The sequence below is a fragment of the Epinephelus fuscoguttatus genome, linkage group LG15, assembly GCF_011397635.1.
Source record: "Epinephelus fuscoguttatus linkage group LG15, E.fuscoguttatus.final_Chr_v1".
NCBI lineage: Eukaryota > Metazoa > Chordata > Actinopteri > Perciformes > Serranidae > Epinephelus > Epinephelus fuscoguttatus.
This window is the reverse complement of record NC_064766.1, coordinates 26,719,573-26,746,765: the sequence shown is the minus strand read 5'-3', so window position 1 is coordinate 26,746,765 and position 27,193 is coordinate 26,719,573. Positions and strand designations below refer to the sequence as shown.

The 27,193-nt window shown below is 41.6% G+C and overlaps 2 protein-coding genes across 4 annotated transcripts; one reads left to right on the top strand and one right to left on the bottom strand.

Moving 5' to 3' along the window:
• Window positions 1-364: 364 nt before the first annotated feature.
• On the bottom strand, window positions 365-16,827 carry rpap2 (RNA polymerase II associated protein 2). Of its 3 annotated transcripts, none has more exons than XM_049599038.1 (12): window positions 16,233-16,827; window positions 13,775-13,820; window positions 13,476-13,590; window positions 12,951-13,049; window positions 12,776-12,841; window positions 12,594-12,682; window positions 12,449-12,484; window positions 10,961-12,104; window positions 10,669-10,775; window positions 8,970-9,050; window positions 7,494-7,562; window positions 365-634 (listed from the first exon to the last, which is right to left on the bottom strand). In XM_049599038.1, exons 4-12 carry the CDS (start codon window positions 12,987-12,989, stop codon window positions 490-492), a joined length of 1,776 nt encoding a protein of 591 aa, XP_049454995.1. In that variant the 5' UTR covers window positions 12,990-13,049; window positions 13,476-13,590; window positions 13,775-13,820; window positions 16,233-16,827; the 3' UTR covers window positions 365-489. The 3 variants fall into 3 exon arrangements, with proteins under 3 accessions (XP_049454995.1, XP_049454993.1, XP_049454994.1); XM_049599036.1 differs by lacking the exon at window positions 16,233-16,827 and adding an exon at window positions 15,498-15,595; XM_049599037.1 differs by lacking the exon at window positions 16,233-16,827 and adding an exon at window positions 14,550-14,602.
• Window positions 15,621-25,729, top strand: glmna (glomulin, FKBP associated protein a). Its single transcript, XM_049599046.1, has 19 exons — window positions 15,621-15,697; window positions 16,206-16,286; window positions 17,993-18,118; window positions 18,200-18,313; window positions 18,446-18,554; window positions 18,643-18,925; window positions 19,031-19,130; window positions 19,326-19,507; window positions 19,670-19,723; window positions 21,074-21,104; window positions 21,262-21,351; window positions 21,456-21,497; window positions 22,950-23,023; window positions 23,101-23,185; window positions 23,287-23,396; window positions 24,581-24,644; window positions 24,950-25,085; window positions 25,226-25,296; window positions 25,385-25,729. Exons 2-19 carry the CDS (start codon window positions 16,248-16,250, stop codon window positions 25,472-25,474), a joined length of 1,800 nt encoding a protein of 599 aa, XP_049455003.1. The 5' UTR covers window positions 15,621-15,697; window positions 16,206-16,247; the 3' UTR covers window positions 25,475-25,729.
• Window positions 25,730-27,193: the final 1,464 nt, after the last annotated feature.

Genomic DNA, 27,193 nt, shown 5'->3' with positions numbered 1-27,193 from the left:
TTGCAGCTGAAAATGGGTAGTAAATCACAGTATATCGCAATATATTTTATCACAATAACATAACATATCAGAAGACGTTTACAATCACAGTAATACTGTATCTTGACTCAAGTGTTGTGACAATATCATATTGTGATTCCCGCCTCTAGAATCTGTCAAATGATTGTAGTGAAGTAAAAAGGAGAATATTTCCCTTTGAGCTCTCATGGAGTTAAAGTAGAAAGTGGCATGAGAAGGAAGTACCTCACATTTGTACTTAAACACAGTACTTGAGTAAATGCACTTCATTTCACTGCTGCAGGCTGCCCTCCTGTATCCTGGATGAGGAGTGAACAAATACAATAAAAAGGATGTGAGCTTTGGCTTTAAAAGTTATCGCAACCAATTTTATTTGTGGCAAACAAACGTTATAGAAAATGCTGGATAGCTGCATGTTTCTTTATTTATGTATATTTACTGTTCATATGTCCATCTGTGTGTGTGTGTGTGTCAGTGTGTTGGGGTTTTAAACAGCTGGACTAAGTTCAGAAGGTCCTGCTCCTGTAGACCGAGCTCCTCCATCAGTGTGTTCAAATATTCCACTGATGCTCGCGTCTCCAACGCTTCTCGCACAACTGGAGACACCTCCGCCAACCTGAAACACAAAATCATACACAGTCACACACACCTACACACTAACCCGAGTCTGCTGTTGTTACGGTAACGTCCCAAACGCTGTATGAATGTGAAGTTATTATGAAGCAGTCAGGTTCCTATCTGAGCAACAAGTTGTCACACTTGGTTATACAGTGCTGCTGAGCAGCTGCTGTTCATGTCGCTCTCAAAGAAACAGGTTTGCTGAGTCATATGGAAAACTTATGAGTCAAACACAAATCACAACTTTTAACAAATCCGCTCACGCACTTTATTTCAGGGGGTTCTAGTTTTTGCTCAACAGTTATCCAGATAACAAACCTCTCTGTTAACTGCTTACAGGAATGTGTTTACACGCACATTAGTGTCCTAGTTTTAAGACTTTGAAGGACAGTTCACCACCAAATCAAAAATACATATTTTTCCTCTTACCTGTGGTGCTGTTTATTAATCTAGATTGTTTTGGTGTGAGTTGCTGAGTGTTAGAGATATCGGCTGTAGAGATGTCTGCCTTCTCTCCAATATAATGGAACTAAATGGCACTCGCCTTGGTGTGGTGATGCTAGGTGACCTAGCAGTAGATGTACTCCTCTTTTTGCACAGTGATACAGTTTGCAGGTGTAGGTCAGTAGAAAAAAAATAGTTCCCACATGAACTTGCAACTCAAACCAAAACAATCTAGACTTATATGTAGCACCACAAGTAAGAAGAAATATGTGTAATTTTGCTTTTGGGGTGAACTGTCCCTTTAATTTTAAATAAGACATTTACATGGAGCATGTGACAACTGATTGTTCATCTCCCTCAACACATCATCACATCAGTACTTCTGATTGTCTGTGTGCAGTTTTGTCTTGATTCCTGAACATCTCGGCCACTTACTTGTCTGTCAACAAAGAATGTTCAGAAACCGTGTGTTAACATGTCACAGTAAACTGGTAGTGGAGTTAGCATATCCAGGTTTTAGCAAACCAAAGATATGTTACATTTGTACATTTCATATGGTGAATATGTTTAAACTTTATGGTTCAATTTTCAATTCTATGTTTTCCCAACCCGGTGGTTAACGTGTGGTTAGATTTAGGCACAAAAACACTTGGTTATGGTCTGGAAAGGAGCATGTTTTGGCTTGAATTAGTCGGTTGCTGTCACCGGAAACACAGCTGGACATGTCACGTGTCGTTAAAAAAAAACACAACTGCTTATCTCAGGGTGTTTTCACACTTGGTCCTTTTCAGCCCTCTAAGCGGACTCTGAGCGGTGACTCAGCATTTTTTGCACATATGTGAACACTCCAAGAGAACTCAGACCCCTCTGAGGGGAACCAAACTCAGACCACCTCTGGGAGTGGTCTGAATTTGGTTCACTTCAAGTCCACGGTGCGGTTCACTTAACCTGTGCCTTGTGAACACAAAGTGCTCCACTGCAATTGTCTCTAATCTTCTAGATGACATGCTATTGCACTGGGACAAATGTAATCACGATGGCCTGTAACGCTTGCAAGGGAGAACTGAGGCCCCTTTTTCTGTTGGTCCACTTTTTGGTGCACTTTAAGAGGACTGAGTTCAGTTTGTTTAAAAAGGACTATATATGAAAACACCCTCAGACAGTGGTCTGCTGCTCCTAATGAGACACTTGTACATGTGTCATCTGAAGTGCATCATTTTGACAAATGTCACATATCCATGGTTTGCAGAAATGTATTCCCAATGTTTTTTTTTTCCTGGCAACAGAGCTGGATATTTACATGTGCCACTCATGACCGGGACACAACAAAAGAAAACTGATCAAAACCAAAATGACCACAATTATCCAGTAACATCTAAATTTCACTACTCGTTGTAAAACCTCAAAAAGAGGCATATTTAATAATGGTCTCTGACAACCTACAACATTTTCATAATGACTTACATACAACGTAAGGCTACCTGCAGCTGTCGTTGTATCAGACTGCATTCATTTTAGCTGGGTGTACCAAATAAACTGGCATCTGAGTGTCATTATCCCTGCAGTGACACTGAATTTCACATCCGTACAGAAACTGTGTCATGATCTATCAAACCAGCACAGACAACACGCCTATGTAAAGAGTGTTTACCTCCAGCTCTAAATCCACTGTTTGCAACCTTCCACCTGATCTCCGTCACCTCTCTAACCCCTGTCCCCCTCCTCCTCCCTCCCCCTCTACCTGTCCTGTCTACCTGTGTGGAGGTGCACTGCTGGTTAATCTCCGGTTCACCCCAGGGTCTAGTGTTGCAGGGGGGCCATCCATTATTCAGCTGGCCTGAACAAAAGAGGCCAGACTAGCCCCACAGCTGCCATGCAGCAGATAGATAAGGCAGCACACCAAATTATTCATGGTGGAGGAATGGAAGGATGGAGGAGCTTGAAGTTAAATGGCAACTAATGAAATCATAGAGTACCAGTGGGACGTGTGACAAAGAGAAGAAATGTTTCTGGAGGGGCCGGGGATCTAAGTCGGATCGAATAAAAGCCAACTGTCACGATGCTGAGCCATCTCGTGGCTTGTCATGCAACCACTCGCAATATCTAAGCATGTAATAAATACAGTTTGTTAAGTGGGTCGTCAGATAAAATCAGTGGTTTAAACATTTATCCCTCAACATCATCTGTCAACATCAAAGGACACTTACAATCAGGTCAAAGCCACAGTGCACAGATGATAAACCACGTCTAAATTTCCCCCACACATGGGTCAAAAAAACATTTTATCACAACCCAAAAGATTAACAAGCATGTGTGTAGGATAATTATGTTAAATCTATTTCATACAACCCAAAGTAGATTGCTTTTGAGAGAATTTCAAAAACATCGTATTTGGCTGAAAAACTCCAGTTTGTCCACAATATTTTCAAGATCAACTCCCAGTATCTCAGCTTCGCAACCTAATTTATGTCGTGATATTTAAAGGAGAGGTTTGGTATTTTTTCAATCAGATGCTTTTTTTTCCTAATGTTTTGTGTCTAAATGACTAATGGGAACAACAATTTTCCAAACTGGTCCAATATTGAGCAAGAACGCTGTAGACAGCAACGGCAAACAGGCTGTAATGTAAGCACGCGGGGCATTTGTGCCACGTCAATGTCCGACCGCTTAAAGTGTTTGTTTTTGTCACTGACAGGCTCAGATTGTTATTATAAGGGTTTGACAGCATCATGGAAAGGATTTATTAAAGATATATCTTTTTTGTTAAAGAGTAAGATACTTTTAGTTTAACCAGAAACAGCCTTCAAATCGGCATTGCCAAACCCACCAGACTCCATTTAGATAAACAGTCATTTTATTATTGTAAAACACACTTCATTCAAAGTCAACAGAAACAAAATAAAACTCACAAAAAAGGTCTTGCTTCACCATTCCACTGTTCCAACAATCTCCAACTCTGGTTTGGTTGAAATAAACCTTTAATTCAACCAGTTAGATGTGAAAATATGCTGGCTACATACACACTAAAATTAATTATTTTTTTAAATGGAGTCTGGTGGATTTGGTGACGGTGATTTCAGGGCTGTTTCTGGTTGATTGAAACAGAGCTAACTCTTTCAAGGCATACTATGCAGGACTGTCTGTTACTGTTTGCATACATGCTCGCCAGCAAAACTGAAAGTAAAAGCCAACCCCAGATTGACTCTTGTATGGTGTTTCACCTCGCTGTAGCTGTGGGGTTTTTTGTGACGCCAGGTCTCTTTGATGCATGCTGCTTACAGTCTGGCACCTGGGTGCTAGCTTTTAACAAACCTAGACCTCACCTGAGTGCTGTAGGGATACACGATCATAAACATCCTCAACACATAATATAAAAAGGAAATAAGAAAATCCAAGCACAGGGCAGAGTCTCAGCACAAAAAGGCACCGTCACACACTTCTAGTGGGTCATAAGTGATAATAAAGAGGGATTACATCTGTATGAGTCTCTACATTGTTTTCTGGGAAAATCCTGTGTAATATGTCTTACACATAAAAGTCAATCTCTGAAGGGATCCTTTCCATGATATTATCAGACACCTATAATGACAATCTGAGCCTGTCAGTGACAAAAACAAGCACTTTTAGTGGACGTACACTGACAGTGTGAACATGCCCTGAGTGGTTACAATGCAGTCTGTTTCTCTGCAGCGCTCTCTAAGGACAGAGTTTGCCGTCACAAGGCTCCCCTGCTTTAAGAGTTATAGATCCATGTCACCTACTGCCCGTCAAGCTGCACAGCACTTACTGAATTCTTTTGTTAAGGTCGAGAGAGCTCACAATGTAAGTTATGATACTGATGCAAACTGACCTGGGGTCACCGAGGTAGTCATAAATCAAAGTCAGGCGGGCATCAGGTGAAAGTTTTCCCAGGCGGGGCAATTTAAAGTGCTCATTTTGCCTGGATGTATACAGAGGAACTGTGTGTGTGTGTGTTTAACAAGCGCACGTACAGGGCTGATGGTGTGTGCTTTCTGTCCTGCATCACGGATCTGGAGAGGGGCAATCAGGTGGAGATAAGGCCGTGAGGCGTCTGTGTGTACTTAGGCGGGAGCAGCACGGAACTGTCCATGAACTGCCAGCAACACACACACACATAGACACCATATGGCATGGGCTAAAAACAATGCCACGCCATGTAGCATCTTCTCAAAATGAAGCTTTAAAGCTGGATGTGAATCAAAGCCACAAATAGGGTCATTTAACTGTAGCAGACGCTGTTGTGTTGCTTTGATTTGAGCGTCACTTTATTAAAGGGATAGTTCAGATGGGGTTGCATGAGGTGCTTATCCATAGTCAGTGTATTACCTAAAGTAGATGGTGGATGGCACTGGCCCCCAGTGTGGAGAAGCCGGCAGGAGTATTGTCACAGAAGATAAGCAATGAACTGCTGTGCAACGAAACATATTTTAACCACCTAGAAAAATCAATACCAGTTTGCTTAGACGCTGCATTTAGTATATTTTCACTGCTTTACCTTGCCGTCAAACAGCCCTTTCCGACGGTGAATTGAAGTCGTTATGTTAGATCTCTTTAAAGCCAGACAAAAACAGTAATTTTAACTCACAAAACACGAAAACTGCTGGTCCACTGCTGCCTCGATCAGTTAGTTATTTTTACTTTGGGGTTTTAAAGGATTGATTCAGATTCACCAAAGTCATAAAATATCATAAACAAATTGAGGATGCTTTAACACCTAACCTGTTTGGTTCAGTTAAAGCAAACTCAGATCCATTTGCCTGGTGGTATGGTTCGTTTAGGCTGGTGTGAAAGCTGTCAATCAAACCCTGGTGCAGACCAAACAACCCAACTGAGACTGCTTGAAAAGGTGGGTTTTGGTCCTTCCAAGCGGACTCTGCTGCGTTGTTTTTTCTGGTGTGAAATCACATGAACCAAGTGCAGGATTTTATGATAGCAGATAAGCAAGTTTAGTATGATTTCAAAAGCTTAACTACTCAAATATCCATCTGCTGATCGGGAAAATCCATCTGTGATGTTATAACTGATCTGTATAAGGTCATGTATAACCAATTTATGCTAATCATTTGGTAACTATAGTAACACATATGCACGTCAGCTCGGGTATTTTCCCTAATTGAAAAGCTGTTGAAACTGCTGTGCTTATATTTGACTATGTACTTTGTCACTTTGTTAAGTCTATTAGAAAGTATGTGACATTGATCTCAGTAATATTAAGCTCTGAATCATTACTGTACAAGACGCCACCCTTTAATCCTTTCTCTACCTGTTAGTCGTTTTCCATAACACGCAGCCAATTTCCACTCTAATGCTAATCATGTTTATGATCAGTTGTTTCTTCATGAGCTCTTTGTGACACAACAGAACATAGATATACACATCAGAGGCATTAAAGTGCTGCACGGACTTCTGTCAGAAATTTGATTTCTCCATGTGGATCCTGACGATGGAGGCTGACAATTGCCAAAACTGTCCAATCAACGATTACCTGTCTGTTGATATAACGTCATGTTTACTCCTCTTAGTTGGTTTGTTAGAGTCAGTGTGAACAGGAAAGCACCCTCACTGATCGAGGCAGCGCTACACCAGCAGCTACCGTGTTCTACGAGGTAATATTACTACATTTGTCAACGGAGTCTGATGGCTATGAGGAGACCGTAGATCATGGCTTCAGTTCCAGTGGCAAAGGACTGTCTGATGGTGAGGTGAAAGAGGTGACAATATTCAAAATAAACTGTACAGTTAAACTGATACAGATCTTTTTAGGTGGCTAAAATATGTTTTGCTGCTGCCCCTGTCCACAGCAGGACATTGCTTAACTTCCATTGTGGCACTGCTGCCTGCTTGTCAGGGCGTGCAGACCAACATCGACTGTATGTAATACACTGACCATGGATAAGTACCTCTAATCTTATATCTATATATATCTTTCTAAGATCTAAGATTTTTTTTTTTGGCTTTTTGCCTTTATTAGACAGGACAGCCTTAGTTTGAAGGGGGAAGGGAGAGAGGATTACATGCAGCAAAGGGCCACAGGCTGGAATCGAGCCCATGGCTGCTACGTCAAGGACTGTGCCTTCGTATATGGAAAGCCTGCTCTACCCACTAAACCACTTGGCGCCCGATATATATCATTTTAATTAAGTTTAGTTTAAATGATTTAAAAACACGCTGTTGATGTGCTCACACACAAAGAGCAGCACACACCTGGGCAGTGAAGAACAGAGGTTTCAAGTTTGCTAACTGGGTGTATTTCCTTTGAAACAATGGCCCTTGATTTCCTTATCATTTTTATATTCCCTCTCACTCCTCTCCTCTCCAGCTGAGGAGCAGACTGTCCAGCTGTCACGGTGCATCCACACATTCACACACACAGACACACACCATAAACTTACAGATGAAGAAGCACGACAGCTATCAGGGTCCACTCTGGAGTTTTGTGGATGATGTTTGTGTTGGTGAACCTGCAATGTTATTAAAAAAAAACAAAGTAAGCAACAGGTCAGTCATAACTCAAAGATGTACAGGGGCATTTGTCCATGTGATGCAGATAAGCACAGAACATATATGAACATAAACATAACACCATGTAGCAGCAACCATCTCTATAGGCAAGTGTCAAAATCACCTGATTCAGATGATAAGAAAACAAAAAGAACAAAATGTGCACGAGGCCGGAGCGCCCACCACAAACACTGCCTGCAATAGTGTAGTGATGAATGTTTCTGTGACAGCGCTGTGTATATTCATTGGTTTGAGCCTCTTGTCCGCAGGGCCTCCGACAGCAGAAAAGAGAATTCCTGGAAGCAGGACGCTGGAGGTGTTACTCACTGCACAGTGATTTAATAGCACTGCTGTAGAAAACATCCTCAGCAGCCAATGGGAACGCAGAGTACTTCTATGGCAGGAAATGTTCAATTTGGGTACAAGTTTGGAAGATTTTTTACATTTCTATTATGTAACAAATGCATCATTAAAATTATGTTCAGATTACAAGAGCAGTGTGAAGGATTTAATGGTATCTAGTGTAGGGCTGCCACGATTAGTCGACTAATCGATAACTAATCGACTATTAAAATAATCGGTGACCATTTTAGTAGTCGACTAATCGGTTTGAGTAATTTTTCATAGAAAAGTACTATAAAAGTACCCCAAAATACTCTTGTTGCAGCTTCTTACATTCAGATATTGGCAGCTTTACACATTCTCCTGTGACAGTGAACTAAAACCCTTTGGAGTGAGAATGAAACAAGACATTAGATGACGTAATTTTGGGGTTTTGGCGAGACAGACCGACATTTTTCAACATTAATCAACTAAAATGTGACTCATGTATACAGCCTGCCTTTTCCTCTAAATTTTGATGAATTTCAGTCCTGCTTTGACATGTAAAATATCTGCTGTGAAAAAAGTCTACAGACAGTTGATAAAAACTCCTGTTGTTGTCATGTTTGATTCCTACCTGTAAGAGGCACCAGAGTTCTTCATCTGATCTCTCCACAACATTGAGGAATTTAAATATAATCCACTTGCTCATTACAAGTTTAATGCTCTTATTTCTCTTAAATTTATCAGAGGTCTCAGGAAGATGGATGTTTTTGTTGCTGCTAGCAGATGGTTTACAGATCACAGTGGGTTACAAATCACTCAGTACATGCTCTGGAGAAATATATACAACTTGATGTGAACCATGATGCCCCGTCAACACAATGTATTTTCCTTTTCATAATGTTAAAAAGCCAGTCTTGTGACACATTTTAGGCCTCGTCGCCATGCCAAGATGTTCAGACCAAAAAGAAAGAGCATGACTGGGTGATGTTATGCAACCAGACCTGCAGAAAAGAGTGTGTGTTTGCATGAGCTGCACTGACCTGAATGTCCGGACCAGGTTGTTCAGGTCAGTGGAGATGTCAGTCATGGCGAGACACAGAGGGCCGACAATGTTTTTGAGACTGCAACACAACACAGAGATAAAAAAAAAAAGTGGGAAAAGACAAATTCATTTGTACTGTAAATATATTTACTGTACATATTTTCTGAGACTGTCACTATACTCACACAGTATTACATGAGACAGATGATCAGTCATAAATATCATGTTCCTCCTCCTTGTCATAGTGCAGCTGACAGCTGTCAGTCATTTCAGTCACTGCTCATGAGCTGCTAAAACTGTTAAACTAGGCAGCGCTGATCAAATATCAATCAAGATTCTGTTACTGCATTGCCTATTTCTCACCTGAAACCTTTTCAGAAACATATTTTAGTGTACTGTTTAGCTGTTAAATGTGAAAGTTTGTGACCTGGCCGCCATGTTGGGAACACTGGAGAAACCAAGCCCAGCCCTCCAGCCAGAGCAAATGTTGTCATGTTACATCTAAACAGTCACTAAAATATGTTCTAAAAACATCTGAGGTGAGGATTAAGCAATGCAGTAACAGAATCTTTATCTACATTTCATCAGAGGTGCCTAGCTTGACAGTTTGACTGCAGTTCGTGAGCATTGATTGACGGCTACATTAGAGACTCCTCGACTCTGATTGGATGTTTTCCTTCAGCCGCAGTAGAGTATAGGGTCAGCTACCTGAACTATCAAAAAAGCCATTTTAGACCAAAAATAATTCAAAAAAATCTGCCTGGAGCTACAAAACATATTTGAGCCTTGTGGTAACACTGTGTAGTAAGTCTAAATTAGCCTATCGACATTAAAAATAGGTCTAACAGAGCATTCAAAAACATGTTTTACTACAAGATGGCTCCTCTGCAGCGGGCTATTTATGATTTATGTTCCCAACTGGTGGGTCTGCCAATGATTCACAAACATGTCAAGTTTGTAAAAAACACACTTTTTTTAAGTACAGTGAATTTCTCGCACAGCGCTTTTATTTTGAAGCGCGGTTTCCTGCTATAGACTGAGGGAATAACAGACAGCTACTTGACAGAGACAGCAAACTAGCTTGAGACACGGCCAAACGCAAGTATGACACTGAATATATATTAAACTGTGTGGACCTTGAACTAATGACGAAGGAGAAATCTGGACCTCATGGCTGGACCAGTTGGGAACCACTGCTTTCATGGATTTGTAATCCATTGCTAGCCCATCAAGGGAGGCTCAAGACTAGTCACTGCTAGTGAGGTATGGCAGAATTTTGAGGAAAAGGTGCCAGGCCGCAGACGCACATTTAAGTTGACCAAATGGTAAAACTTTTTTTTTAATTAATAAAATAAAAATAAAAATGTGTGTCGTGATTTTTTTTTTGTCAAAGCCGCAGAGAGCCACTGGAGAGAGGCTAAAGAGCTGCATATGGCTCCAGCGCCGCAGGTTACCCACCCCTGGTCAAGCAAATGCAGTAAGAAGCACTACACTACAAGAGGAGGAGCATGATTTTTTTCAGAGTGACCGTATCAGATTCAGCAAATAATTATTTTTAAAAAGTTACCAACTATATCTGTAAAGCGACAGCTGTCTGTCAATATTTCATTTAAAGCCTTTATCTGCAGCTGTCATACTGATATTATCGTGCATCCTGAGATACACATTCAGACACACAAATAAGAACACACACTCACCAGCTGGTGAGCTTCTCCACTGTGATTCGTTTCTGGATGAGGTGCTGAGCATGAGAGTCAACGAGCGGCAGAGCTGGGTCCTTCGTGCTCTGGTCCTGGACTGTCACCTTGTGGGGAAACAAGCGAGATGTGTTGAAGAGCAAACCCCGAGTACATAAACACACTTACTGCTGTCCCAATCATGCGTGTTTACACAGCATATTTTCTATATAGCGCCTCTATGTGGCCATTGACTCTTACAACAAGGCCCTTCATTCACAACTCTCCTCTTTTCTCTCTTTCCTTCACTCACCTTGTCTCCATGCGGCTCCTCTACCTCCTCAGGTACAATCCAGGTCCCCTTATAAAACTCCTTGACTCTCAGCTCCAGCTGCTGGGTCTCTGTTCGCAGTGTCCTGTAGTCTGGAGCTGCGGCAGATGGTCTTTTCTGCACCTCAGCATCAACGCCTTCTGCATCCTCTTCGGTCACCTCATCCTCAAGGTCGTCTTCATCCAGCTCCTCCTCTTTCACCTCCACCTCTTTGTCTTTTTTAACATCAGCGTAAGGCGAGCCGAGAGAATGGTCAGCGCCGTACAGGAACTTCAGGGTCTCGTCTGTGCTCCAGTCCTTTAACGTTCTTCTCAGGCACTCGAGGAGATTCAGCCGGATGGAGGCGGGTTTTGTTTCAGCAGTGTTTTTCTTGAGCAGATCTCGTAGCCCTGCCGCCCCTCTCTTGCTCATACCCACCTGGGTGATGCTGAGGCCTGGCTGGTTGGTCAGTGCCATGTCGTGGTCGTCCTGATTCGTGTTGATCAGGGTTGAAGAAAGGAGATGTTTGCTTTCTGTTGGGCTGTTTGAGTCTTCACATGGTGGAGAAGTGAGTAGAATTGTGCTTTCTGCTTGTGTGGATGTTGAGTCAACAGGCGGGGGAGCAGTTTGAGCAACTGTCTCAGATAAAGTGCACAAATTCAACTGAGCTGCAGCCTCGTCCACACTGGGTGCATCAGGCAGGCCTCTCTCCTCTGTCACCTGCTCTCCATTAGGTTTGTCTGTGTTGAATGAGTGCAGCCGTTTCTCATCATCAGTTCCAGCTTCTGTTTTACATGAAAGTGACTCCTCCCCCCTCTCTGCGCCCTGACTTTGACCCTCAATCTCCTCTTCACCTCCCTCTCTCCTCTGTTTCTTTCGCCTCCCCATCTTCCCTCGCTCACCTTTCTTGTCTTCGTCTGTACGTTTCGGCAGGTCCCCCCAGTGCACCCTGGGTCCCTGCTGCTGGGAGACCATGCTGGAGACAAAGTCCTGCTCTTGTTCAATGTCGCTGCTTTCACTGTGGCCGCCTCCAGCAGGACCCTGCTGAGAACTGTGGGGGTCGTCGGGGTGAGCAGCCAGTGGGTTCTCGATGTCGTCTTCTTGGAGACGTCTCTCCGACAGCAGCACCTCCTCACCAGAACTCCCGCTGGGCACACAGAGGTTACACTGGGTTAGTCTATCAATCATTAAACCTATTTTACATTTAAAACGTCAAACATCTCAACACTGTAAGAATCATCCTTTTTTAAAAAAAGAATTTTCCCCCTTTATTTCAAAACTTTTAAAAACTAATTTTTATAAACTCCCTTTTGATTAGAGGTTTTTGTGTGTGTATGTGTGTGTGTCTTTGTTTGTTTGTTTTATGCTTTCATTAATGTGGTAATCCTCACAGGTCAGATGTTGAATCAGTTTTTTTTTTTTTTTTTAAAAATTGAAGTGTATGTGTTTAATATTCACATATCACATATTAACACTGAAGCAAATACATACCCATCTCCTTTCTTCATCAGTTTAATTTCTGGAGGACTGTCAGGGAGAAAGAAAGTAAACACAGTCTTAATATGTAGAAAATTTTAATTTTTAATGATCAGTTCATGGATATGATTAAGGACAGAGACGTGAACAGCACACAAACCTCTCATGCTGCCTGAGCCACAGAGGTGTCTTCGATATTTGCAGCTCGAACTCTTTGGAGGCTTTGTAGCAGAAGTTACTACAGTAACACTGATCACAAGAGAGAAACACAACAATATTTATCTTGACTGTTCCTTCAAAAGTAAAATATATATTTTTAAATCCACACATGGCGGCATTTACCTTGCGTTCTGTGATGTCGTACACCTTATTGGTCTTCGTACAAATCCTAAACTGTTGAGTTGGGATCTATAAAATAAAAAGTGACATTAAGTTAGATTTGAAGCATGAGACACAAGAGACAATTTCATTTATCACTTGCATAGGGATTATAAAGTCTTTTGTAAAAGGCTCTTACCTTCCCCAGTTTATTTGAGCAGATGGGATAACCACACATTTTAGCAATGGATCTCTCCTCTACAGCATCTTTATAATTAGCAGAAACAATGAACTTCGCCTGTGAAGAAGGGAGACAATAAGAGGAGGAAAAAGGTGCTCAGCATGATTGTTTCCATGATACTCTTATAATGTGTGGTGAATTAAAACATAATTCACTGTTTCCATTATTACAAAACAAATATATGTCGTAAAAATCATGCATGTCAACGACTAATAACAATAATATTAATAAGAATGCATTTTATTTATAGGCAACTTTCAAAGCACTCAAAAAGGCCGTACAAGACGCAGATAAAAACAATCAGCAATGTATCCATAGATCATAAAGTCAAACAAATCAGTAATAAGTTGATAAAATAACTAGGCAAAATTGGAAATATTATAAAAGTCACCAATCAGAATGGACCTGCGACCCAGTTTTTGGACCTTGACCCACCAGTTGGGAACCACTGCCACAGACTATTTAAATAAGGACGATACATACACAGTCAACCAGGAAGTCCTCAGCCACACTGTCCTCCAGGAGACGCTCCACTATCTTCAGGGCTCTTTTTTCTAGCTCCAACTTCTCCCTTAACTTCTCCTTCACTATCTCCCTCCTGACACAAGACATATTAGAAGATTGTGTTGTCCCATGTCTTGTGTTATTGTTATTATTATGAAAGTAGAGTGAGAAAAATATCCTATAACCAAACTACAATTTTTGTAAGTATTAGTGTATGACATGGTGCATTAGCTATAGACATTAGCATTAATACAACAATACAAGATGCCCTTTCTCACCTTCTTGCCTCTTCTTCAGCGGTCAGTGCTTTGACGCGTTTCCCTCCTGCAACACAAACAACAACATGATTAAAATGCTTATAGGAGTTTTAGAAAATGTTAACTCAGGATATAAATTTAACACCTTTACCCTTCAGTGACCTTCAACACCTGCATAAAGTAAAGGGCATCTTAAAAGCACAGACTGTTGTTTTGGACCCTTAACCTTCTTTAACATGTTGGGTTCCAGGAGCTGAAGGTGTCATCTTTTGCAGTCAAACGTGGGTTTGATTTGCCTTTCTAGCAATCCTAGCAGCTCTCTTGGGAAGTTTTCTTGGTCATCGAGACCTCAACTTGACCTCCACAGTTCCTGTTAACTGCCATTTCTTAATTACATTACCATCTAAGGACAAACGTACCTGAGAACACTTTGCTATCTTCTTATAACCTTCTCCTGCTTTGTGGGCATCAGTTATTTTAGTTTTCAGAGTGCTAGGCAGCTGTTTCGAGAGGCCCATGGCTGGTGATTGTTGGGACAAGGTTTCAGAAGTCAGAGCTTTGAAATTTGAATCACCTGGCCCTTCCTAATGATGACTGTGAACAACCCAGAACCCTGACAATCTAATTTTGGTCTGAGATCCTTTAAAAAGTCGTCTCAGAGCTCAAATGTCTTGGGGTGCCCAGACTTTCACATAGTGCTCCTTTCCTTTTAGTCACTCTAAAATTGCATAAAACAAACAAACAAACAAACAACATTCATTCATTCATTCATTTGTTCATTTTCTACTCACTTAACTTTTCACAATAAAGGCAATTTTGACCAGAGGTGCCCCAGACTTTTGCATGCCACTATACTTGGAGAAAATAGTGTCAGTGCCATAGATGCAGCAAAATATGTCACTGTATGTCACAGCCTATGAGACAAGCAACACAGCAACATATAGTTCATCTCAACACAGATCACACTCTGCCTTTTTATTTACTCCTTCACTTTTATTTAAAATTCACATGTATGATTTTGTACTAAAACATTGTTGTTAATATGTTTCTAAATTCACTGTCTTAAATTGTAATTGTGCTTTGGCAACACATGAAATGTCATGCCAATAAAGCTTTTTGAATTGAATTGAAAGAAAGGGGGACATCTCCTAAGAAAGAAGAAAGTTTTCTTCATTTTATTAGATTCAATTTCATTTTTTACTTGCCTTTGGCCTCTTAGATCCATGTTTCTACACAGCAACACAGAGGAGGACTAGATGGATACAGACTGACTGTTGATGTATAAGTTCTACAAGAGATTCATTACTATAAGCGTAATTTTTAATCAGCTGTGAGTACATGTTTTCCTTTTGTTTAACGCAGTTAGTCCAGTAGAGGGGGAGTTTTGGGGTCTTCCTATGAGATCTGGGTTAACAGTTTTTAACGATATGGAAAATGTGTGGAGGAAGTGTGAACACGTTTGCGAGACAAGACTTGTGCTGTGCTGAGAAGGTGATAATAAAGATAAAGAGGATCCTAGTGTCACTAAACGTGTCTTAGCAATCGAGGAAAAACTGTACGTTTACCACTAAAGATACAAGTCACTGTGCTATGGAGACCAGACAAACGGTCAATGAGCAACTTCACAAAGTAACGTCACCTCTATACAACATGCTTTAACTCTTTTTTGACGTCTCTTAGGCTGTGAACATATCCAGAAATCTTAATAGTAATAATAGAGAACACATTTTCAATGTAAACTAACCTTTTTTGGAGGTTTTATCGGAGCTTCCGCTCCTCCGTCTCTCCTCTACCTCCATGTTGTTTCTAGTAGTTTCAACTCTGACCTGTGACGTATCCTTTCTACGGCAAGGCCTAACGGACAAACCGGCCGTTAGCGCGCTCACCAGTTAGCGCTAGCGTGGTAGTTTTCACCGGGCTGTGTGGGACATGTAGTTATTTCAGGTGGGTATCTGCTTTGTTTTTGTCTTGTTTATCACTTATTTAAACGTTAACAGTGCATACTGTTTGTGACCGTGTTTTGATAGGCAGTTTAGCACAAGAAAAGGCTTATTATCATGGTAACAGCTAAGCTAAATCAGTTATAACGTTACACTAGCATTCAATTTACTCTCCTGTGTTTGTTGGTTGACTGTCCAGTTTTTAGTGCCCACACAGGGCTTATTATCTTATTATCTGACTTCAACCTTAACATAACCAAGATGCTCGTACATATAAATAATGAATTCAGTCGTGTACAACTGAGGGACACTTTGTCTTGGTGTTATTGTGAGTATTGCTGAGCTGTGTACGTTATGGATGTCAGATGTTTTGTGTCATGTGTTTATATCTATATTTAGATAGTCCTGTGGAGGGGATGTAAATAAACTAAACTTTAATTAGGATCCACTTGATTGTGAAGTATGAATGGTGTGTATTGTTTTGACATGAAGTGTTCTGTTTGTTTTTGGAGGAGTACTGTGTGAAGATAAACCCTGACCTGAAGACAGCAGGGATGGCTCTGGAGCAGCTCAGTGATGTGGTCCAGAGATGTGTGAGTCCTTCGGGTGGAGAAGGAAGGGGGTTCAGTACACCACACCCACCTCTTTACATGCATCCAAATCTCCTACATGTCACCGTCATGTCTGGGTTTCACACAGATACACAAATAATCTTATTTTTTATATAGAGTGTCTACAGGTCCTTGTAAAGTCTTAAAATATCTTAAATTCTTACAACAATAAGGCCTTAAAAGCCATTAAATAGCCTTAAATTTGAATTTGAGGGGTCTTAACTACTCCAAACATTTTATCTAATTTCATTTGTCCACTTTTAAATTTCTTTTTGTCAAAATGGGTGGAGCCTTTCTATATAAAAATCCACATTTTTAATGTTGGAAAAATGTAGATTGACTTAACTCACTCTAGTAACCACATTCCTACATAACACTTACCTTTGTCCTAAAGTTACAGGTTACAATGTGTTTTGAATGGGACTTAAAAAGCATTACATTTAACTATCTGATACCTGTAGACACCCTGTTATACAGCATGATATGAGCAATGCCACTATACTAGATTCATGCAGCTCTGTTTTAGCTGCACTTTCACACACAGCACCGCCCTCAGTCGGCTCCATCAGTTTAGAAAAGTAACATTTCATTCATTCATCTTCTAACTGCTTCATCCTCTTGAGGGTCGCGGGGGGGCTGGAGCCTATCCCAGCAGACATCGGGCGAGAGGCAGGGTACACCCTGGACCGGTCGCCAGACTATCGCAGGGCTGACACATAGAGACAAACAACCATTCACGCTCACATTCACACCTATGGACAATTTAGAGTTACCAATTAACCTAGTCCCCAATCTGCATGTCTTTGGACTGTGGGAGGAAGCCGGAGTGCCCGGAGAGAACCCATGCTGACACGGGGAGAACATGCAAACTCCGTACAGAGGGGCTCCCACGCCCGGGATCGAACCAGCAAACCTCTTGCTGTGAGGCGAGAGTGCTAACCACCACACCACCGTGCCGCCCCAAGTAACATTTCAGTCATAAGTAAAAGAGACATTTTTACAGGGTGCTGCATTGCTACTGTCTATGCTACATTATATTAAGAGAGCCTTGAATAACTTATATTATGTTGTAATAATGATTCAAAGACCGTGGGACTAATGTTAACGTCTAGATTAACTTGATTAACCGTAAATCTAGAAAAGTATCGTTCACAGTTCCCCATATCATAAAGTGATGTCTATAGTTTGCTCATGTCTAACTAAAACGTCCAAAACCCCAAATAAATAAATGGACCTGCACTTGTACAGCGCCTTTCTAATCATCTGACCACTCAAAGCGCTTTTTATACTACGAGTCACATTCACACACTTGTGGCCGAGACTACCATACAAGTACCACCTGCTATCTCACTCACACACTGATGGAACAGCCATCGGGAGCAATTTGTGGTTCAGTATCTTGCTCAAGGATACTTCGACATGCAGACTGCAAGAGCTGGGGATAGAACCGCTGAGCTTCCAATTAGTGGACGACCCACTTCACCTCCGAGCCACAGCCGCCCCAAATACATAAAATTTACAATGACACTAAAGGAATACTTACAGACATAATTTAAAGCAGCAGACTCTCACTAAGATGCTAGAAACAGGCATTTTTGCCTTAAGAATGACTTTATCATCAATTCACTGCAGTAAGATGTCTGTATATTCTCTCTTTTGATTCCTTCATTTGTCTCGATGTCACACAGCAAGCCCTCCCTGAAGACAGTTACACCACCGAGGACCATGACGTATTCACGATTTCTGGGCGGACCTGCATCGAGGAGGGAAACAGCGCACAGGTCCTCAGTATCGTCCTGGATGAAAAGAATCAGGTAGTCAAAGCTGACCATTGATTGAACACAGTGTGTTGCAGGTTGTACTTCTGCATAAACACTCCATCACTCTTTCTGTAGGACATAGTGAGATGTATGGGATGGAATCTGTTGCCTCCTCTGATCCGGGTTCTCCTGAAGAAAGAAGACGAGACGCTTTCTCAGTGCCTCGCCATTTTCAACCACCTGCTGCAGGTCCGCTCAACAGTTAACCAAAATAACAAGACTGGATTAAAATATAAGAGGAAGCATTAGCAGTGTGTCGATGCATGTTGTCTTGAGTGTTGGATGAAATTGTTCTTTTAAGTGTCAGTTTTGGTCTCCCAGACCTGCAGACCCAAAGAGCTGCTGATTGGCTTGTTGGAGCAGCTGGAGCAGGACGACCCTGACACCATAGCAGAGAGTCTCCATCTGCTGTTGAACCCTCTGCAGAAAGGTAAAGAACATTCCCTTGAATATTAAATCTAGTATACGTAAATCACTTCAACTCAAATAGAGCCATTTCACCTGTGTCTTCCTCTCAGTGCTGCTGTGTCTGGGCAGCCGTAAGGCGTCGTCACTGGGCATGACCCTGTCCTCTGTGCTGGACCAGGTGGCCAAACTGCCTTTACCTCACACCAAGGAGCAAGAGGAGGATGACGTCTTTTCGCTTTGTCGGTGCTGCACTGATCTGATAGACTTTATCAAGCCTTTTGTCCACGAGGCCAGGCAAAACCTCCTGAGCAGTGAGACACAAAATGAGAACAAGTTGGCGGGTGTGCAGGGCAGGGATAAAGAGGACGAGCTGCGGACAGAACTGCTAAAGTTGTGAGTGAGAAATTCACAACACAGACTTGCATATAAAATATCTGCAGCATGAACTCAGCACTGATGTCAAAGTTTGACTCCCGGTGTTTTTTTTCTGTCCTGCAGCTGTATGAAGACTCTGAGTCAACCTCTGCTGGAGGTACAACTCAAGGATCCCGACACTCTGGCTGTGTCTCCCCTCAGGAATTTTGCGACAGAGATTTTGGTACAGCAAATCCATTCACCATGATAATCTGCCCTCTAACTGCACTATAAATGTTGAGACTGGTCCTGCAAATTGGACCAGACCACAATTTACATGAACTTATACAGAATTCGTAAATGCTGGACTCTCATTTTGTCAGATTCCCCTTTCAGATATTGTGTCGCTGATGAATCTGTGTGTGTGTGTCTTGTGCAGAGCACCCTCAGTGCTATCGGAGAGTCTGTCCCCAGTCTTATCTCTCAGGCTCTGCTGAAGAGAAAACACATTCCCGGCTTTCTGGAGGAGGAAGTGCGTTACCCTAAAGAGTCTTTGGCCAGCCTGGCTCACCTGGTGTTCGTCCATCACCTGGCTGCAGATACATTCCCCAGTGTTTTTAGGTAAGATAGTAAAAAACGTGTACTATCATAAATCACTGTGACACTGTTATACGAGTACCTTTAAACATGGCTAGAAATTAGTGCTTGATGATTCATACTGTTTGAACAATTATTAATATAATATTAAGAATTTAAAGCCTGGCTCTCTGCCTGTGTTTACAGTCCTGTGTTCTGTCTGCGGTGTAATATGGAGCACATTTGCCTCCTCCTGTCCAGGTGAGCACATGACACTGTGTCATTGTGTCTGTTCTGTGCTGTTCCAGTGTTGCTGTCAGTTGGCTTTCATAAATTAACACTTAAAACACTGCATTTGTTTGATAGTTCAGCAGTCAAATTGAGTTTTTAAGCAGCCCTTGATACCTGAAATGATAAAGCATGTGTCACTGATGAACTTTTAAATGGTAAAAGGTTAATAAGAGCATTTTCCTTGTATAAATTCAGAGTTTACAAGGCATATTGGAGCCACATTTTTTAACTGATTAAAAAAAGTGTTGTTTTTTTTATGTAGCTGCTACTCACACACCATTTAACCACACACACACACACACACACACACACACACACACACACATATATATATATATATCTCCATGTCTGCATTCACACACATATATATACGTGTGTGTGTGTGTGTGTGTGAATGCAGACATGGATTTACAAGTAGATGTTTGCTGTGTGTTGTGTATTTGATCTGAATCCCTCAACATAGCTTACTTTTAAAGGGTAATTTTAATAATTTTCAACATTTTCCTATAGTTTGGGTCTAAGTCACTGATGGGAACAGCTGCGAAACAGGCTGCAATGTAACCATGCAAGGCAATTATGCACTGTCAAAGTATGTCCACTAAAAGTGCTTGTTTTTGCCACTGACAGGCTCAGATTGTTATTTTAAGTTTCTGATAACATCATGAAAGGATCCCTACAGAGACAGACCTTTTTGTTAAAGAGTAAGATCCTTTTTGTTTAACCAGAAGCAGCGCCGAGATCACTCTGATCAAACCCACCAGACTCCATTTAAATAAACTGTAATTTTAACGTGTAAAGAGCCAGTATATGTTCACATCTAACTCTGTGACTTAAGGGTTTATTTGAACCAAACTAGAGCTGGTGATTGTTGGAACAGTGGAAACATGAACCAAGATGGTTTTTGTGAGTTTAATTTTGTTTCTGCTGACTTTGAATGAAGCGCGTTTTATGATGATAAAATGGCTAAATATTTAAATTGAGTCTGGTGGGTTTGGCGATAGCAATGTCGGGGCTGTTTCTGATTAAACAAAAAGGATCTTGCTCTTTAACAAAGGGGTCGACCTCTTTCGGTAGACTTTTCTTAAGTTGTCAGACACTTATAACAATCTGAATCTGTCAGTGACAAAAACAAGCACTTTAAGTGGATATTACTGGCAATGTGCAAACACCCCAAATGGTTATAATGCAGCCTGTTTTGGTTTCGCTCAATACTGGAATAATTTTAAAATTTGTTGTTCCCATTAGTAGCTAAATGAAAGTCATGGAAAATAGGGTCCAGGTTGATATAAACCAAACTAACATTTTGTATTTTATTGACAGAACTGAGGAGTCCAGGATTCAGAAAGGACTGGTGAGTCAAACTCAAACATTGAATTAAAGATTTGTATTTTGGTTTTCAAACATTTCTCAGAAGAGAGCAGAAACACTCAGGTACTGTCTAAAATAAGTAGCTGTTTATTTTAGATCTTGTGTTAGTCTCACGTGTGCGTGTGTTTACCGTCGCACAGGAGCTGTATGAGAAGAGTCTGGTGCGGGTGGAGGATGGCAGTCTGCCTGCAGATCTGCTGGAGATCAGAGCCTTCCTCACAGTCCCTAAGGTGAACACAGTTATTCACATGAAGCTCAGCTTTTACTCTGCTGTGATCCTCACAGTGTGAAGCTTTACTGATCTGTAGTCATTGATTTTCCCTTTTGTTTTCAGAACTTGGTGAAGGTCATGACGATGTGTCCAAGGAGTGATTTGGTAACTCTTTACATCAGTTTGTAATTCAGCAATTTCTTTCCTTTTTTTTAAAAAAATCACGTGGCAGCATCTCAATGCATTTAAGCATGTAGACATGGTCAAGACGGCCTGCTGAAGTTCAAACCGAGCACCAGAATGAGGAAGACAGGTGATTTAACTGACTGAACTACTGAGATTTTCACACACAACCATCTCTAGGGTTTACAGAGGATGGTCCCAAAAAGAGAAACATCCATCTAAATGCCTTGTTGGCACCAGAGGTCAGAGGAGAATGGCCAGACTGGTTCAAGATGATAGAAAGGCAACAGTAACTCAAATAACCACTGGTTACAACCAAGGTCTGCAGAAGACCATCTCTGAACCAACAACACGTCCAACCTTGAAGCAGATGGGCTACAGCAGCAGAAGACCACACCAGGTGCCACTCCTGTCAGCTAACAACAGGAAACTGAGGCTACAGTTCACACAGGCTCACCAAATCTGGACAATAGAAGATTGGAAAAACGTTGCCTGGTCTGATGAGTCTGGATTTCTGCTGCCACATTCAGATGGTAGGGTCAGAATTTGGTGTAAACATCATGAAAGCATGGATCCATCCTGCCTTGTATCAGCGATTCAGGCTGGAGGTGGTGGTGTAATGGTGTGGGGGATATTTTCTTGGCACACTTTGGGCCCCTTAGTACCAACTGAGCATGGTTTAAACACCACAGCCTACCTGAGTATTGTTGCTGACCGTGTCCATCCCTTTATGACCACAGTGTACCCATCTTCTGATGGCTACTTCCAGCAGGATAACGCACCATGTCACAAAGCTCACATCATCTCAAACTGGTTTCTTGAACATGACAATGAGTTCACTGTACTCCAATGGCCTCCACAGTCACCAGATCTCAGTCCAATAGAGCACCTTTGGGATGTGGTGGAATGGGAGATTCTCATCATGGATGTGCAGCTGACAGATCTGCAGCAACTATGTGATGCTATCATGTCAATATGGACCAGAACCTGTCACGAATGTTTCCAGCACCTTGTTGAATCTGTGCCACGAAGAATTAAAGCAGTTCTGAAGGCAAAAGGGGTCCAACCTGGTACTAGCAAGGTGTACCTAATAATGTGGCCAGTGAGTGTATATAAAGCATGACATTGAATAGTACAGATTGCAAATTGAACAAATTTAAAAGACAATAACATCATAAAAAAAAGGCATAAGAAATATCAAGAAAAGAAGGGATGAAATTATATAATTTAGCAGGAAAAAAGTAACATTAGTTGGGTTTAAAGTGTGTATTTATCTAAGTGTAATGCCATAGATAATAAACTTAACATGACTTTTTCCCTACTTTTGCATTTATTGTAGCTTTGAAATTATTTTAAATTTCATTTGCATCTGTTATTCTCAAGATTAAAGCTTTTGAAAAACAGATATATTTACAAATGTGCCTCTGTCAACAGAGAACCAGAGGTCTGAAGGTGTTCCAGCTGAGCATCGATAAGTTTGAAACCGAAGCCAAGTACAATTTTTTCCAGTAAGTTCCACCTCTCCTTCAGAATTGTCTCTCTCTGTTCCAGCCTGCAGCGTACTGACCTTTACTGGTTGTTTTAGGTACATGCTGAAAACAGGTAATCACTCAGGAGTCGAAGGCTACATCATCAAAAACATCAAGAATCAGATAAACGCTGCCCTACAGGTGAGACGGCTTTTTAAATTCTTGGTGGCTGTTTGCTCTGTTGACATCTTTCTTGTTTTGACGCAGTAACTTAAGAGCTAAATGAGTCTGTCCGTCTTCAGCCAGGTAACAGTAACACCTGGTTTGAGGGACCCCACCTGCTGCCTCTGCTGCGTAGAGTTCTCATCCTGCCAGACGGCCCAGAGACCGACCTCCTGCAGTACCTGGACAGGTCAGCACACGCACATGCACACGCACACACACACACCTCATCCATTTGTTTTCTATGGTGGGGCAGGGTACATGGACAAATTACTGGTCTGTTAATAAAGAAAAAAGTCACAGCTAAAGTGAGCTTATTTCTCCTGACAGCATGATTTAAAGCTATTGTGCATATATATATATATATATATATATTATTTTTTATTTTTTTTAAAGACATTTTTTTGGACATTTTTGCCTTTAATTGACAGGACAGCTGAGTGTGAAAGGGGGAGAGAGAGAGAGGGAATGACATGTAGCAGAGGGCCACAGGCTGGAGTCGAGACTGGGCTGCTGCGGCAACAGCCTTGTACATGGGGCGCCTGCTCTATCCACTAAGCCACCGACGCCCCACTAATGTGCATAATTAATCACTAAAGTAGGTTTAATTAGATTAATAAAGATAAAATATAAAAAAAGTCATGATGCATTGCTGTATGTAAAGCAAAACATTACAGAAAAACATGAATTTATTGGCTATTGATTACCATGCATATATCACTTTTACATAAGCTTAACTAGATGTGGACATATGACGCCATTCTAGGTTAAAATGTAGCTAACGGAGGGTGGTAATATTCAGAGAAAAAACTCTGAATTTTTGAGATTAAAAATGTAAATTCCTGTGAAAAAACTCAAATAATCTCTGGGATTATCAAGTCAGAAATGTGCAAAAAAAGACTCAGAAATTATATCATATTAAAGTCACAAAAAAAAAATCTCATTACGAGACAGATGCCACCAGTAAAAATTAGAGTTGTGTCGATGTACGGGATGTAACCAGACCATCAGATGAACCTCCTTCATGGGCGTCTCAGCAATGTCGAAATAAAAAAATTAACACAAACAGGCCTATTCAGCTCTTCTGCTAAAGTTTACACAGTGTGCATTCAGCAGCTTTATCCATCCTAAAAAGTCAACTTAGTCTTAAAAAAATAAGCCACCACGGCTTCCCTCTATTTCAACTTTGTCACTCTTTATACTACGTCACTTGATTTTCTGGCAGAAAGGCCTGAAGGCAATAATAATTTAATTTATGACATTATAATCTTAGAAAGTACCCTATCTTATTTCTCAGACATTTACGTGATTGACTCAGGATTGTTTTGTAAAAGTTCTGTTACTGAGTCCATCTTTGCGTGTTGTTTTAAACAGAATCATGGAGTCTCTGAACCTGCTGCGTTACCTCGTCATCAGAGACAAAGTGACAGAGAACCAGGTGAGTGTTGATCTGATCCAGTAAATATCAGCCAACACTTCCAGTGAATAAAGACCAACATCAGTCACAGTGAATGATGGTTTGATTCGTTTATGTGCAATTAAGTTACCGGCCATTGTATCAAGCAGTCAGAAGGACAACCTACCAGCTACTCAGTAGATTACCATTGTTATTTTTGGTTCGTCAGTGAAGCCAATCCAGCAGCCATTTGCATGTTTTACCAGTATTTGCAGCTAATTTCCAACCCTGCAGCCTACGTTTCTGGTCGTGTTCATCGTATTTCCCTGCTGTTGTTTCAACCTCAGACAGGCATCTGGACAGAGCTGTATAAAATAGAAGATTCGTTCCTGAAGCCATTACGTGTTGGAGTAAACATGTCAAGAGCTCACTACGAGAGGGAGCTCCATGACACCATGGAGACCAAGAGGGGCAAGGCCAAAGGTCAGACCAACACAAGCATGATTATTTCGGTCCCACCTTTCTCAAATTACTTAGTAACATTTTGCAAAGATTGAAAAACTTCTCTAAATAAGCGTGTAAAAAAGTATTTAAAAAGAAATGCATGAATTTGTTCTCCACAGGGGAGTCCATGCTTTCTGTGTCCGTTGGCAGTGAGAAGCTGCCGAACATGACGCCTGAGTCTCAGATTCAGGTCAGTGGCTTTCATGTTCACTCGACAATCTTGACACAGCGCCAACAAAGAGCAGCGATGACCTGACTGTGTTTCAATGTCCTTTCAGGCTCTGCACTCCGCCCTGCACACGTTTGACATGATCGAGAGCGTGTTGGTGCGGATAGAGGAACTCATAGAGGTGAAGGAGAGTTCTTAGACTGACTCTGAGTTTTACTACCAGAGGTCGTCATCGCCAAACGAAGCCTGTAACTGTTCATAAGAAAATGAGCAGCATCAGTTGTGGATACGTTATTGTAAACGGTTGTCAAATTATACACTGCTCGTGTTGTTTTTTTTTATTATTATTTCAAGTTGTTTTCAGCAGGTCTGCTGGATTCTGTAAAATGTTGCATACAGTGTTTATATAACATCCAAATAACAGCTGGAAAATTTGTATCACTTCTGTAATAAAATTTCAAACTCTTGTTCACACAAGTTAAATGAGGTGCTGTACGGTTTGTTCGGTTAAGTGGGAGCAAGTTGTGGTTTGGTTTATTCCAGATATGGCCTCTGAAATATGCCTCCAGAGTAATTTTGATGAAAATGTCAAAATTAATTGTTTCCACTCCTTAAACATCAAATTTAAGGACTTTTCAAGCCCAGTACTCTCAAATTTAAGGACCCAACAGGGCACAGTTTGAGACACAGATCAAGCCAGCCAGCTTTAAAAAGACAATTAAGAAGACAGAAGCTTGACTGTGCCATTTTACAGTGATGGCAGACCATGTTGTTTCTCTCTTGCCTTCTCTAACACAGCACAGCAAAAAAATACAAGACAGAGCATTTCTTTTAATGGGCAAAATATAAAAAATTATAGCACTTTGAATGACCCATGACTATTGGTGTATTTTAAAAAAACTCTCAAGGCCTTTCAAGGACACATGGGAATTGAATTTATGAAATTCACACCTAAAGTGCAAAGCTATTAGTAGAAGAGGGTAATGAGAGCCTCATCAACTTTATGAGTAATTACAGTGATGTTATGTTAATTTTCAGTACACTATATGCTCCATATGTTATTCCATCCATCCATCTATTTTTATCCGCTTATCCGAGGCTTGGTCCCAGGTACAGCAGGCCAGCTCCTCCTGGGGGACCCCAAGGTGTTCCCAGGCCAGATGAGATATGTAATCCCTCCAGCGTGTTCTGGGTCTGCCCCGGGGCCTCCTACCAGTAGGACATGCCTGGAACACCTCTAAAGGGAGGCATCCTGATCAGATGCCTGAACCACCTCAACTGACTCTCTTCGACATGAAGGAGCAGAGGCTCTACTCCGAGCTCCCTCTGGATGTCTGAGCTCCTCACCCTGTCTCTAAGGCTGAGCCCCGCTTGTATCCGCAATCTTTCTTTCAGTCATTACCCAGAGCTCATGACCACAGGTGAGGGCTGGGACGTAGATGTACCAGCATATCAAAAGCTTCGCCTTCCAGCTCAGCTCCCTCTTCACCACGACAGTCCGGCGCAGCGTCCGCATCACTGCAGGGGCCGCACCAAACCGCTGAGCCATCTCATGCTCCATTCTACCCTCACTTGTGAACAAGACCCCGAGATACTCCCTCGCTTGAGGCAGTAACTCTCTCCCAACCTGGAGGGGACAATCCACCGGTTTCCGGCAGAGAACTATGGCTTCAGATTTGGAGGTGCTGACTCTCATCACGACGGTTTCACACCTAGCTGCAAACCACCCCAGTGCATGCTGGAGGTCAATTTTCTGGAGCTTTTTGCCTTTATTTGATAGAACAGTTATAGCATGAAGGGGTGGGAGGACATGCAACAAAGGGCCACGGGCTGGAAACCAACCTGTGGCCGCCTCAAGGACACAGTCTGAGTAAGTTGGCACCTCATATACTCCACATATTATGTCAGATGTCATATA

Excerpts from the sequence above, each read along its gene's own strand:
- rpap2 (XM_049599036.1), bottom strand. The coding sequence starts at position 15,552 with ATGGAGGTAGAGGAGAGACGGAGGAGCGGAAGCTCCGATAAAACCTCC. Across the intron at positions 13,591-13,774 it reads GCTGAAGAAGAGGCAAGAAG|GAGGGAGATAGTGAAGGAGA; the intron begins GTGAGAAAGGGC and ends GTCTTGTGTCAG. Across the intron at positions 7,563-8,969 it reads AACCTGGTCCGGACATTCAG|GTTCACCAACACAAACATCA; the intron begins GTCAGTGCAGCT and ends ATAACATTGCAG.
- glmna (XM_049599046.1), top strand. The coding sequence starts at position 16,248 with ATGGCTCTGGAGCAGCTCAGTGATGTGGTCCAGAGATGT. Across the intron at positions 18,314-18,445 it reads TTTTCAACCACCTGCTGCAG|ACCTGCAGACCCAAAGAGCT; the intron begins GTCCGCTCAACA and ends TTGGTCTCCCAG. Across the intron at positions 19,508-19,669 it reads ACATTCCCCAGTGTTTTTAG|TCCTGTGTTCTGTCTGCGGT; the intron begins GTAAGATAGTAA and ends CTGTGTTTACAG.